The 15344-nt window shown below is 34.5% G+C and overlaps 1 protein-coding gene across 2 annotated transcripts in view; it reads right to left on the bottom strand.

The window, feature by feature from the left end:
- Positions 1-2623: 2623 nt before the first annotated feature.
- LOC144435139 (SUMO-conjugating enzyme UBC9-B) overlaps positions 2624-15344 on the bottom strand; it is a 177195-nt gene continuing 164474 nt past the window's right edge. The window contains exons 1-8 of one of the 2 annotated variants that reach the window (XM_078123703.1): positions 13537-13650; positions 11564-11642; positions 11084-11147; positions 10023-10042; positions 9257-9329; positions 8372-8481; positions 7378-7457; positions 2624-4562 (exon numbers count right to left, since the gene is read on the bottom strand). In XM_078123703.1, coding sequence (XP_077979829.1) covers positions 4496-4562; positions 7378-7457; positions 8372-8481; positions 9257-9329; positions 10023-10042; positions 11084-11147; positions 11564-11629 — 480 coding nt within the window. In that variant the 5' untranslated portion in view covers positions 11630-11642; positions 13537-13650 and the 3' untranslated portion in view covers positions 2624-4495. Of the gene's footprint in view, positions 4563-7377; positions 7458-8371; positions 8482-9256; positions 9330-10022; positions 10043-11083; positions 11148-11563; positions 11644-13536; positions 13651-15344 lie in introns of those variants that run through there. The other variant, XM_078123704.1, reaches the window with a different exon arrangement.

The following is a 15344-nucleotide window of genomic DNA, read 5'->3' as shown; positions in this document are numbered from 1 at the left end:
ACAACAGTGCCAAGTTAAAACACAAATGTACTCACATTAAAGGTGACTATATATATGTAGACAGTCACTTGCGCCTTTTTTCCCCTATGTTTTATCTAAACTCCGATCCGGCGCAACACTAGTCTAATCACAAACTGATATCGAGGGCCGAAGGCTTGGGCCTTTGGCCCTCGACCACTCGGGCCTTCGGCCCTCGACATCAGTTTGCGATTATACTAGTGTTGCGCCGGATCGGAGTTTAGATAAAACGTAGGAAAAAAAAGGCGTGAGCGACTGTCAACAGTCTATATATATGGCATAATACACAACTGCTGACATCAGACCATGGACAAAAGGAACCTGTTACAAATAGGGAAAGTAAATGACTGTATTGGATTAATGCTACTAGGCGCAGCACATTGGAAGTACAGAGACTGGTATTACATTCCATCATTTGACAAGAAAAGTTGTATGGCCTCTTTACATTAATAGTTCATGTTCACAAACAAATTTGAAGTTCCCCTTCATTTCATGTACACACAAAGAAGCCATAAAACTGTTCTTATGAAATGATGGAATGTAATGCAAGTCTCTGTACTTCTAACATGTTGTTCCAAGTGTTATTAATCCAATTCAGTTGTTTACTCTCCCTGTTTATAACAGGTTCCGTTTGTCAATGCTTCAATGTCAGCAGTTGTACAAGACTGCAGAAAGCTAGAGTTCAGCTAAGCATGGAGGTTTAGGACTACTGTGTTTCTACCTCCATGAGCTAAGCAAGACACAAACTAAAACTATTGTCGCATCATGATTACATAAGCTATTTACAGGATATTGATGTATATTACACTCACAGCGGGGCAGCATTTCTGATATTGAGTTTTCACCCCGGGTTTTCACCAGTGTTCATTTTTATCGACTTCCAGGATCTTCCAGTTTTATATTTTGGAGACTTCCAATGTTTACACTATCTTGACAACACGGTGATGATTACATTTATATATCTGCATGACCAAGACACCAATATCACTCACTCCTATAATCTACCACATTGAACAATTGTTTTAATTTGTGTCTAACTTTAATAATTAGCTGAAAGTTGACATTCTACAGTAAAATCTGTGTAAAGATATAACAATACATAACAATGATCAGAATTTAAAGGATTCTGTTATACCATAAAAAGTATAACGTCTGATTCACATTCCAACAAAAGTTTTTTCTTCTTCAAAATACACATATTTGCCAACTTCCAATAAGTACCTTCTCTTTTCTGCCTATGAATATAATATCGACAAACATTTTATTTCATTGTACATCAATATAAAAGTTTGTACCATTCCATTTGCAGTAGAAAAAGACAAGATATTTCTCATATGTGGAACACTTGATAAGGTTCATTCTGATTGGTTAGAAAACACAGGAAACAAGCATATCTGTTAGCTGTATTGTTTAGTGAGTGATAAAGTATATCCAATCAGTGGCAAACTTGTAAAAGCTTCACATTGCCTCAGATTTTTTGACCCGAAAGATGGTGGAATGTGATTTCTTTTTACTCTGATGTAATAAAAGTATAATAAAAGAACCTCTCTCATACAGATGGGGGCACTCTCTCAAACGATTAGCCTGTCATGATTCCCTAAGGAGGTATGAGGTACCCTTCTCTCTTTTGATTTTTTTGTTACCAATATTTTGTAATCAATTTTATACGATTGGGTAAATAAACCACTTATATATATTATTATTAATATATCTTCAAGAGAACCCTGAAAAATCACTAGACGAGTATTATACACCTATGTATCAAAGTTCAAACTAACCGTTGTATTTAGTTGTATTGGTAAAATACCACCATACCATGCATTATAAGTAATATGAACAAATGTTCATGCACATAGGCATGGGCAAGTCAAATTTTGAAGAAAAAATAATCTTTCTACGACATCATGTTTTTGCAAATATCTCAACTCATTTGATAGCACATACATAAGCTTGTGTTTAAATTTAATTCTCGTTTTAGAAGGTCAGTCCATGAGAGAATACAAAAATGTCACTTTTTCATGACAATGGCAGCTTTAAATGTTTTTCCCATTTCATACATACTTTGCTAATGTGAAGTACAATTACGTGAAAGTTTCAAACAATCTATCTCTTACTAAATCATTACGGATGACTGCACAATGTCACACAAGCTCAATAAACGAACTTTGTTTATTTAGAGGTTGATGGGGTCTGGCATCAATGCGATGGCTGAACTTCAATTTTTGCACTTCTAACCAAATTTTGAAAACTTTCAAACTTTTCAAAGATAACAACAGGTTCTGTATTTACTACTCAGATGTATATATATATGAGTTGATTAAAATTTACTTCTAATGTGATACATGTATATACAGTGCTGGATTTCAGATAGTATTTTAGTGTGTTTACCATGTTTTACATTGCACCAATTGTAGTGGTGTGACCCCTACAATATTTTAAGGATTACATATTTATATAAACGTGTCTATATTGCACCTGTGAACATTCATTTAGGGGGGGGGGGGGGGGGGGTTGTCCTATATAAACAAGGTTCGTATATTGAGCTTGTGTGACATTGTGCGATCGTCCCTTATCAAATTTAAGATTCAACATACAACGTACAGGTTGTGGAGTCAAACACACTCCTGTTTTAATTACAGTTACAAATAAGATACATTGTAATTGTTTTCAGAAACAGATAAAAACTTTTATTGAAATGACGATAGATACGGGTGGACAACTACATAATTCCTACTAACTAGTTCTGTATTTTGATGTCAGTTTGGGGTAGAAAATGGTATATAAAAGTTCAAAACACAAAATAAATACAGAATTTAACATTTCACAGATTTTTACATTTTGCTTTTTCTATCAACATTAATTATCAGGAATAAAATCTTACACTCTCTAGTCAATATTTCAACAGAAATGAAATCCAATAAATCCGATTTCGGGTGGGGGGGGGGGAGCACTTTCAAAACTTATGTCTGTAACCGCACGTTTGTTATTGCTGTATCCACAAAAATAGTCTGATTTGTAAGATCACATGTAACAATGCCCAATGAACACGTGTTGAAGGATTCACTTGGGCGCTTCTTTATAATTTCATGTTATTTCATCATCGCATGCTTATTTTAAGCTTAGAATGTCATGTAGTACATTACCATAACAGTATCTTGGGTGTGGCCTAACACAATGCAATACAACATGTAATGCACCAGTTACAGGAGAAATGAAGATGCCCTGGTGTTTCACGCATAAGACACAATGTTTTGCACACACACCCAGACAACTTCAAATGCAAAATAAACAACTCTAGGTAGCGAACACAGTTTGGCTGTAGAAGTAGACAAGTTAACATGCTGATTATCAGTTGGAAAATAAACAACTGAAACCATTACAAGCCTGTTTTTATTGCACTGTGAAGAAATAGCAATGTTGATCAACTGTTCAATATGATTGGGTAGAGAATTCTACTGTGTGTGCTGGTGTCTCTGTTATTGTTAGTCTAGAATTGTATTGTGTCTATCTTTCTGTTATTTAAAACATCATGTCTCATGAGTGAAACACCAAGGAAACTTCATTTCCCCTGTAATAAAACACTGGATTCACAATATGAAACATCATGTATGCACCAATAAACGAAGACCCAATTTAATGTTTACAGCATACAATTACTAGGGGGGCATGATACAACTACATGACATTCAAAGAGTTAGAGCAATAGTCCATGTTTTGGCGATTAAGTACAAAATTCTACGGCTAGGAATGGATGTGGGGTGGGGTGGGGTGGGGGTGGGGGTGGGGCACAAAGTAGCTTCTCGATAACTAAGCTTTCAATCTCTATTGCCTACAATGACCTTTGACACTTACTAACAGACACAAAAAGACAACATGAATAATTTACTATTGATCAATTGTCATTAGATTTATTCCAACTATTTGAAAGTAAGGTGAACTGTAGCTAAACTAATCAAGAGACAATTATAAGAAAAAACATGATTTGATCATACCAAAATACTCAACAGCTTACATTACAATAGGACTATACAGAAGCAGTTTGCCGCCTGTTTTCATTCTCTTTCATGAAAAAAATAAATAATGTTTTTTTTTTGGAACACAACGGACCCCTCAGTTTCTTTGTATTTTCCAAACTAGAACAACTGCTTACTGTTGAGACACTAATTAATTATCCGGCAAACAAAATTGAAATTAGACAACTAAAAAGAAAATTTCAATTTGTTCCGGCAAAAATTACAGGACGAAGGGGTTCAAAGTTCAATAAATGCCATTCATTCTGTCAATTTTTGTTTGTGATGTGAACTGGTGTACAAAAATAATATTCTGCAATATCCATCAGTGCGATGCTAGATGCCATGGCGATGTATAGCTGTGACAGTGCTAACACCATGGAGGGTTTTTTTTCTACATCACATTGTTACCAATGAAATAGCAGTCTGTTTGTCAAGTACATATAAATGGGATAACCATTCTCACACTACACATCCGGTGTAAATCTTTTGGCTTGATCTCTCACTCTCTTTTCATAGTCAAGACGGTCTTGGCTGTAAGGAAACGAAGAAAATGCCATGTGAAATCTTCAGTAAAAGTTTCATCTTTTTCCATGTTAAGGTATCTGTGTGGGCTAGGACGTCAGGTGAATTTATCAATAAAACTATGTAAATCCACTCATACATATTTATTTAGACGCATTGGAGTCGGAACTAGCAAAGGGCATACCGTCAATAAGCAGTAACACAGCCACAAACTTTGACTGATTAAGAGTAATTGACATTTTGCTGGGGAGTCTGATGCGCCCTCTACGACAAATTCCTGAGTAACACACACACGGGGAGTGTGAGAGTCTGCCGTAAAGATGTTTTAGTATTTTAAATGCCTGACTGTAAAACGTTGAGTGTCGGCATTTTTGTCAATTGTTATAAATTTAAAGACGAAAAAAAAAAGTTTGATGGATGACAATTTTTTTGTCATCGTGAGCATGTGCTTCTGACAGAATCAGGTGCCCGCAGAAGTATCGCCCACACTCCGAGTTTAGCGTAAGTTCAGAAGTACGGCGTCGATGTATTATGTACACACGTACACGATCTCAAGTCAAATGATTTTCCTTCCACGTTTTGTTTTTCAAAATTCGGTGAAGGCTGTTTTATGATTGATTAAACTTGTTCTATTTCCAAAAGCCACGGTGTCATCTCTGAAAGCCGGGGCAGTCAATCTTAACTAAACTACATGTATTACTATTCACGTCGTATTCGTTTCTAGACTAAAAGGCAAATATAACATCACCGTCACATGTGCGAGTACGAGTTCACATCGATACAACCACAAGCGATGTATTTCAAAACAAATGCATGCGGTACGGTGAATACTGATCGAGCCAAGTTTGGTCTCCGTAGCGGTAAATATAATCCCAGTATGTCTCTACGATGTTAGTCGATGTCATGACTAGCTGATAGTGCCAACAAATATTGAACATTTTATGAACGGCTTAGATACATTTTAAGAGTCGCTTTCCTGAATAAAACAACCATTTTCAGATTGCATGCCGACATGGGCGACACATCAAGTAATCAAAGACACAACAACAAACAAATCCAAAGCAACTGTGTTTATTTATAGCAATCTGCGGATGGAAATCATGATTTTCCCAGGGAATGATACGTAACACACGTCAATATTACACTGAGGACCTAACTGAAACATTGAAACATTTCAATTTTGCTCACATTGTACATTTGAGTCGTCATGGACTATCGAACAGGCAATTTCAGGAACGACGATTTGCATCATACTCATAGACCTCATGTTTGCTTGTACCGCGCCGTTCACACGTGTGAGCTCACACTGTAGGCAAACTCGCTCTAGCTCTGTCTTCTTGGGCTAATGGAATGCGTATGGTTGCCTGCAGACACAAATTTATGGTTGTCTGCAGACACAATTTTTTCTATGTAATTTTTATTGAAAATGCGTAAAATACATAAGATTTGCTGTAGTTCGGTGCGTAGTTTCAGAGGGAGTAATTCGAAACTCTAGTTTGACAATTGTCCTCCAAGGTCATATTCATAATCTACCGTCACCCCGCGGCCCCGCACGTACAAGCATGACTAGAAGATATGATCACACGGAAACACTGTCCCTCCATTCTCAGCCAAGGCCTCGTAACGAAGTTTGGAACGTCTTTTACCTATTTTCGTTTTCGGCATCGTGGTAGTGTATGCCAAATATGGTAGTGAGTCTTCAAGGGTTGTCCAGCGGCAGCTAAAAGTTTTCATAACACGCTGTAGAAAGTCCTGAGCGACCGTATGCTCCGTATTGAAATCAAAGATACGCATGCGCAATATGCATGAGTTTGTTGATGTCCCCCTAGCCTTGACACAGTTGATCGCATTACCGTAACGCTACATATTAGCAATGTAAGCGGCCATATATCAGAGTGTTAACCTGTTTTCAAGCCATATTACGATTTTTATTCATTCTAGAGGGTTCAAAGAGACAGAATCACTTTACGCGTTCGCAAGTATTGTTTTTACAAGTACCGCGAAATGGTCGCGAAGTTGTCAAAAAATGGGATTTTTTTGCCTTTTTGACCATTTAGAACGTTTCTTCATTTTACTCGTTCTAGCTTATTATACATGCTAGGGAATTCGGGTTTGTTTTATTTGATAATTGAGATGAAGGACGAGAAACTGGTTAGAGGGATTTTTTGTTAGTGAAACAGGCACTCGGCAATACTTTGTTGAATATGGGGTACGCATACAACAAAATTTGCCTTTTTGACAATTAATTTGAAGCATTTTGGATCAAAATTTCAAAATTTTGTCTAGACAGATTTTGACATGTATATTTATGATCACAACTGTAAAAAAAAATTTAAAAAAAAAATCAAAATTGCCTATTACAGAGTGGAAAATATGAAAAATATGATATAATAATATACACAGGTGTCAAATTTCATCATAATTTAAACAAACTCTACTTTAATGTTTTTAATGTTATGATGAATATTAAAGGGACAAACTCAGAAAATTTGGTGTCAATATCTTTATTTTTAACAAAGTTACAACAATATTTCTACAATAAAGAATTGGATGAAAAATAGCCTATACAACAACCTTAACTACTTTTACTATCCTGGTTAATTATTTGGAAAGACAAAAGATAGGATACGTTTGCCACTGAGGACGCTGTTCTGAAGCGGAACAGCTATTCACTCGGTAATATTGGCTACAGTCATTAAAGAATAGTTATGAAGCAAGAAAATCTATTATTTAATCATATGAGCAACTTCTTTCCAAAATGTCTGCAAAGTTGGCAATGGACCCTGGAGACATCAATATAATATATTATCACTCATTATCATACCTGTAAATTGTGAATGCTTCAGCCTGAGCAGGGTCATGAATATTTGGCTCATTCAGTAACTCTTGAATACCAAGCAGTATCTACAAGATAGAATAACAAGGGAAAGTCTACAGAAAAATGCCAAAGAAAGCGCTTATTAAAGGGAAATATCCCTCCAGAAAATGAAGTCATTTCCATAATCTAGGGGTGGTGGAGATTCATTTCATGATTTTACAGCACTAAAATTACTTGCGAAAAAACATCAAGTTGATCTTATGCCAAAAGGGTATCTTTGCTGTGGGACATTGCATCATGGGAGTCAGCAGAAATAATATATTCAAGCTACACAATGAATATTCATGAGATGTTTTACACTGAAGGGTATAGGGCACTCAGGACTCATGAATATTCAGTGTGCAACTCAGTTCAGAGTAGCATACTACTACACAGGAAATGGTCAGATTAGGATTAATACTTGGGTGTGAATGACAGATGTTTGGCAGAGCTATAGAAAAAGTTGGTCCCCAACAAAATAAGAACCCCATCAAAGCTTTATGACCCCATGGATAAGATAGCATGAATATGAGAACATGGGATCATGCAGTGGGCTTTGATATGACCTTTGGCAATTATGGGTTAACCTAAAATTATTTGCTATAATCCCATACCAGCATGCACACAACAGAACTTCACCTTGTATATTATAGATTTTGATCAAACTAAATTATATATATTCTGCAAAGGTCTGCGAATGCCAGTTTTTATAATATTACGAACTTATGATAATTAGTGCTAAAACTCAAGGCAAACACTTTATTTTGTTTATACATTACTAACAGGTTGTAAATCCATGAACTAGTCACAATATGCCATAATTATAATGATTCATAGACATATATACCTGAACCAAAGGGAATTTTATTTTATCTGACAGTGACTGAAGGACTCTGTAATAACTACACTGGGGGGCCTAGTAAAAAGGGAATAGGAGTATGCAGCTAGTCTCTAAATTTACCTGTTTGATAGTGATAGCAGGTCTCCAGTCTTTTTCTTCTTCTAACAGTGATAAACAAACAGTTCCCGAGGGATAAACATTTGGATGAAATAATGGCGGTTCAAATTTACCTGTAATGACAAATATAACACTATAACATATATGGCCATTTATTGTACAAATGCAACCAAAAACAGCTCAGGGCACAAGAAGACATATTTTGAAGTTGAATCGTGAAATACACATTTAGACCATATTTTAAAAATTGTGTACAATTTTGCTTTTTTCCACTGAAATGTGTACTGATATTTTATGTTGTTAGATTATTGATTTTGTAAGTATATTGTATATCAATACTGATGAAAGAAATACTTTTGATACCAGAAACACAAGTCACAATACATTTATTGTAAAACATTGAAATGTACATACTTTTCAACTTTAAACTTTTATTTTCTTAGTCATACAATGTACTTGTACGCCCTTGTGTTAAACATTTAGCATTAGGCCTAAAAAAAATTGTTTGGTTTCGGCTACCCGGCCCCCACCTAGTTTTTCACTGCCGACCCTAAACTTTTTTTTATGTATTGTGATGTCTTGCGAGAAATAGTGGATGCAAAAACTGACATTAGGTTAAAAAGACAGTATAAAACTGTTCTTCCTATCTGTAATGGCTGTACATCTGATGGGAAGAAACCAATTTCATATGGAAAATATAACTACCTGAACTAGACTTACATGAAAAAAAAAAGATAAAAAAATAAAACAAAATAAAATCTACCTATTCCACCTATTGTAAAATTGAGCGTAATTGGAACCACACAATTTTTTTTTGGCCTTAGCAGCCCAAAACAATAAAGTTATATTGAATTTTCAAACATTTCTTTCTGAAATCAGATAACTCACATTTGGGTGGTGTTGACGGATAATCATCTTTGAATAACATTCTCAACTTGTACTGTCCTCCTTCCCACGGTGTCTGTAAATTTAAATGCAAAATAATAACACTGTCAGTTAGTACTCGCCACTATCATGACCTCTGAGAGACTCCCACACATCTGGGCATACCCAGCGGGAAAAAACCTATTCAATCCATACTAGCATTTCATATCTTGGCAATATTCTTAGCTTGTAATAAAAATACAATTTTTAAAATTTGTTTTTTAAAGAAGTACTGCGACAGTATTAAGAACATGACCTTTGGATGGCATGTTTACAATATGATGTCAATTTATCTCAAAAATGGCACGACACATTAATTACTTTTCTGGTGACAGAGTCGTGAAAAGTGACCATTGTACACAAATGTCAGCCTTTTGTATACAGACGTTCAGGTAAAACACTGAAGTTTTGACAATAAGCTACAAAACCACCACTTTGCGATAAAAGAGTGGAAAATTATTGACATACTTGAACTTGAACATGGCTTACAATACTGTAGTGAGTTCACCAAAATGAAAAAATGAAATTCATCAGTTTCAAAAGAAACTTAGTACAAAATTAAAGTGAACTAATTCAAAGTAACTTAATTTTTAGATTCATGCTTAATATTTACTAACAATGCATGTATTTAATTGGATGGCTATGATTTGCAAATATCACAAATGGTACAATTTGTACAAATACATGTAATATTACAAAAAAAAAGAATAAAAAAAGAATTGATACATACCGTTTTCTTTCCAGGTATTGCTATAAGAACAACAGAATAGAATGTTAATAAAGTGACTATGATTATAAATATAATTACTTCAGGAAAATCTAAACATTTTTCCTATAGTTCTAAAAAGTCTTAAATCCCCATTTCTCCTAAGATGGTATATAAAGATGTGAAAAAACAAAAGGTAGAGTTTACATCCATGATCATATCTCGTGGTTACTATAGCAACTAATGGTGAACACTATTTTTATTGTTACAGCTGGTGGTAACCATGGCAATTCAAGATTTAGATATTTATTATATCCTTAGATAATAAAATCTATCTTAGTCAGTTGACACATTCATGGAAACTGACAAGTGACTTTAATTTATCACCTGATAACAACATTCACACCTGGACTTGGTCCAAGTCAAATAAAGTTTGAATATTAAATACATTTACAGCAATAAAAGTTGGACAATATCAGTCACAGAAAGACTGGGTTGAACGGACAGGTGTTCACAAATCAGCCTACAATCTAGTCAATACATTGGGATCAATTTTTCAGGATCGATCTCTCTCTCCAATGAAATCAGCATAATCTACTGAAAATCGAGCTAAATCTCCTGCTGGGGAAAGGATTAACAGTGCATGTCAGTAGTAATCCAATATCACACTGACAGGCGGTTGTCATAGGTTACTTCGTTCAGTTTATTGCAAATTCAACCTCGCAGTTTGAAAGTAGGCCATGTACTGATGCCAAAATGTCACCTCATTTCTATCAACACTCTAACAGCATTAAACTATTATCTTTGTCAGTGGTAAGAACAGAATGTTGTGCTAAATAAAGGCATTTGACTACTATACGGTGGAGATAAATAGTAGAAAATCTAGCTCAAAAATACAGCAACTAGACTATTAAAGTGAGGTCCAAAAACATTACCAACTGATGATCTAAAGTCAATTTTGATCTTTTATAATTGTGGAAAATCTCACTCGATATTTCAATTTCAAAGTCTGACATGACTACCCATATACATACACAGACACAAACACATGCAGGGACTCAGACATACACATATGATTAACTTACCACATTCCCAATTCATAAGATTCAGTGTTCCGTCTGGGTTCTTTATCGGTTTAGCAACAAAACCCTGCCAGGAAATAATGATATAATCATTATTATTAAAATATACTCAATTACTTGTCTTACTTTACATTTTCTTCATGAGCAATAGAACACGACAAACGATTAGTTTACTATTATCAATCAAAAGCTCTATAAAATATTTCAGTGATGCATTATCACTCTTCATTCCAACAAACTCACCACAATGTACTAAAATAGAAAAGAAAAGCTATTTATAATACCGTAAATGAGTAAACACACACTTCCTGAAAGATTAAGTCAAATCAGGAACAAAGCAATGTATGCTTCATTGTAAGACTTTGCTATGCCATACCCAATGATGAGATATGAAAATCCAATTTTATATATTTACAATGTAATTCTTATATGAAGTTTTCACAGAAAGAATTCTTCTAAATTGTCAATAAATTTAACACTTACAAAGGGGTGGTCCCTTCTCCAAGCCTTCCTTTCTTCGGCTAAACGTGCAATGGCAATGCCAGACATTTTGCATAATATTCTAAAAAAAAAAAATAGAAAGTAGAGGCACATTACATGTAAATTGTACACATCATAATGTGACACATTTGATAGGAAAACAAAACAAGACTAAAGTGTGGTATTGGTGGGGTTCCATATGATAACTATGTTTACTATTTGTAGAATTTGTACCAGATCAAGAATAGGTGTTGATAATTTGATAACTACCTCTCTAATGAAGGTCATTGTTTTACAAATCACACAACAAGAAATAAAGAAATAAATAACAATACATACATATATATAAATATATATACACACACACACATGTACGTACGTACGTACGTACGTACATATACATACATACATACATCCATCCATCCATATGTACGTATGTACAGGTACATATACACACACACATACATACATACACACATACATACATACATACAAAATAACAGAATTTTAACAGCAAACCAATTTTCTCTAAAGAAGTGGTGATTTATATCCACTGATTTCATTTTATACCTAATCATAAATCCATTACTACATTTTTAGAATACAAATCAAGTGTCACCCTAAAAGTAACTTAGTAGTACTATATACTAGACACATTTATTGCACCAAAATTTACTTGAACATCAATTATTTTTTGTTGATATAGAAGTACGTCATCATGTGAAATAGTACTATTTACATAATAAAGAATATATCGTAGCACTGATGTAATTTGGCAATGATTCATGTAGTTTGCTCATACTACAACATACATGTAAATTTACATTCAATGTCAATGATGGCAATAGAGTTAGGTGACTAAGGTGTTAAAACTATGGAAACACGTATTGGACTGTCACCAACAACAAAGTTGAGACAAAAGATACAGGTTAAAATCATCAATTCATTTATCATAATTAATACTGATTCATCTGTGCTTGACCTAGATATGACATGACCTACATGTATATAACAATTGTGAATGTGTGTAACAACAATATCATATAGCAAGATGAAATTGGGAAAAGCATATTTTGGTGTTTTGGGGGAAATTCTGGTATTGAATAAAGGTTCAACATAGATACATTGTAATAGCCACCATGGCTGTGTAATTGAAAGCGAAACTTTTGTTGTTGACTTTAGTCTGTGCGCCGTTATATTACATTGTAGCACTAATGGTGGATGGGTTTATTGTGCAACTAGATGTTTAACGCTTGCAAAATTGAAAAAATAACATTTGAATCATGCTACAGATACTTTAATATGAACAAAAACATAACCCGTTTCCACAAACACAGAAAGTCGAATGTGACGATTTAATGAGATCGGGTATACAAACAAAGCGAATGACGAATGTGATAAAACCGGAAGTCTAATCGCAGTGATTATGACACATGTTCACGATCGATCTAATATGCTTGTTTGAAGATATTTTACGGAGAATTTGTAAAAGAAATACTAATTCATAAATAAACAGATAGATGTTACAGAAATTTCATAACAATTCATTGATCTGACAGCACTGCATGCTGCATCACTGTCACAATGAACGACGACGATGTACACATGCATCGCCTGGTCGTGGATGTACATCAAAATGAGCGTTTTAAATCATCGAGAGTACGGCATGAAAGTGTATTACATGAACATTTGCTGAACTCATAGCCAGTTACTTTGTCGAAGCTAATGCAAAATGATGACAAGCCAGGCCACACTGAGAGCGAATACGAGAGAACACAATACATTAGTACACATGGTCACGATGGCCGAGTGAATGAACGTCGTTGGAAGTGTTGAGAATCTTTTTAACCCATTATCAGATAAGAAATCGCGGCGAAATTTTAGTCTACAATCGCCGCTCCCCATTATCATGTCAAAATAACAACAAGGTCACATTGTATGTGTCAGCAGGCAGCGATTTTATGTATCATACTTACCAATGTCTTTCTATTGAAAACACAAAATGCGAAAATGGCCGCCAGTTTACGGTAGTCACGTGATATCTTCCCACAATGCTTTTCACTTAGTCACCGATGTCATAAGGTGAACGGCATGCGGCATCTCTCTCTCCCCCCTCCATTCTGCTGTATACATATTTTTTTTTCTGTCGAATTGCTGTAATATTTCCTATCAGAATGTTAAGCAACTGTGATGCGGATGTGTTTTAATTTCTTTTTTATGTTGATATAGAATAGTGGAATGAGGAAATGAATAAAAGAAACGATACTTTTGATGTTCTCTATCTGAATTTTACCATATAAAAATATTATTTTGTCTTTGTAATCATAAATATATCATCATTATTAGCTTTTGCTCAGTTGAAAAAAAGGGTCGAACACTTCGAAAAAGGCAAGTGTATACATGTGGTGATGGGTTTCCATTCATAATCAAACTTATAACTACTGTGTAAATGTTAGGGAAGACTAAGCCTAGCTAGCTGTGTAGACTTGAGAACAGCTATCAAATGGCAGTTAGGATAGAGGACCTGTGTAGTGATAGCAGGTAGGCTAGTCTTACTTAGTGTTGAATTTACAAACTGTTAGTTGAAGTCAGAACTTATACTATGTACCATTCCACTTATTAACGATCATTAACATTTTGACGACCATATTTATACTTTAACACCTCATTTTTTTTCAAACCATCCACATAGGATTAATGATGATTCATGTGTATAGTTTCATTTCTTTTAGTCAGGGCCAAAACATAGGGTTGTTCAGCTGTTAGTAGAAAACACAAAAAGTCACTATTGTGCAAATATTGGACTATTTACTGTTTGAAATAAACTTTTTATTCATGAATTGTATTGTCTTCGGTAGTAAAAACCATTTCTATTTTATGAAGAATTTATAATTGTTTATCCTCTTATTAATTAAACTTCAATCACGAAACTCCTGGGGTTTATAGCTTGGAGGCTTACTGAATTCACATACATACATACATACATACATACATACATACATACATACATACATACATACATACATACTGTACATTACATACATACATACATACATACATACATACATACATACATACATACACACATACATACATACATACATACATACACACACACACACAAACCCCCCCCCCCACAAAAACAACAACAACAACAACAACAAAAAACAACACTTTATAGATTGTTTGCTCTATACTTAATATGTTTAATGTTACATCTGAAAGAACCAAACAGGATGGTCATTTACAGTCCAGTGTCCTGATTAAGAAACAGAAACATAAATTATTTGTTTATTACTTTATCTTCAACAACCAGTTTGATATAAAAATGAAAACAAATATATATATTCTTCTACTCTACAAATTGTCAATCAAAAAGTGGACCAGATTGATATAATATATCTGCTGTTATACTTGTTACTAATCATTAGATACTGACCAAAGTGAAAATCCATGGAGTATATGTCTTAGTGGACATGTATGAAAGTTGTGAAGGATTGAAAGAAAGTCCAGCTTGGTAGGTTTTATTACTTGTAATCTGTTCATTTTGTATAATACATGACAAGAGACCCTGGAGGGCTTCCTGAACCATGATATGAACTCACCTGAAACAATGTATGGTAGCTAGGTAAAGGAGAAACATGTGTTTAAATTTTGTGAGAGTGGAGATGATGAGAGATGAATGAAGCCCTACAAGTACACTTCACTGATTTATCATTCTAAGTTCACTGAGAAAATGCAACTACATTGATTACATAATTACTGCCACATTTCCTTGTGTATT

The sequence above is a fragment of the Glandiceps talaboti genome, chromosome 5, assembly GCF_964340395.1.
Source record: "Glandiceps talaboti chromosome 5, keGlaTala1.1, whole genome shotgun sequence".
NCBI classification, from domain to species: domain Eukaryota; kingdom Metazoa; phylum Hemichordata; class Enteropneusta; family Spengelidae; genus Glandiceps; species Glandiceps talaboti.
This window is presented reverse-complemented; position numbering and strand designations above follow the sequence as displayed.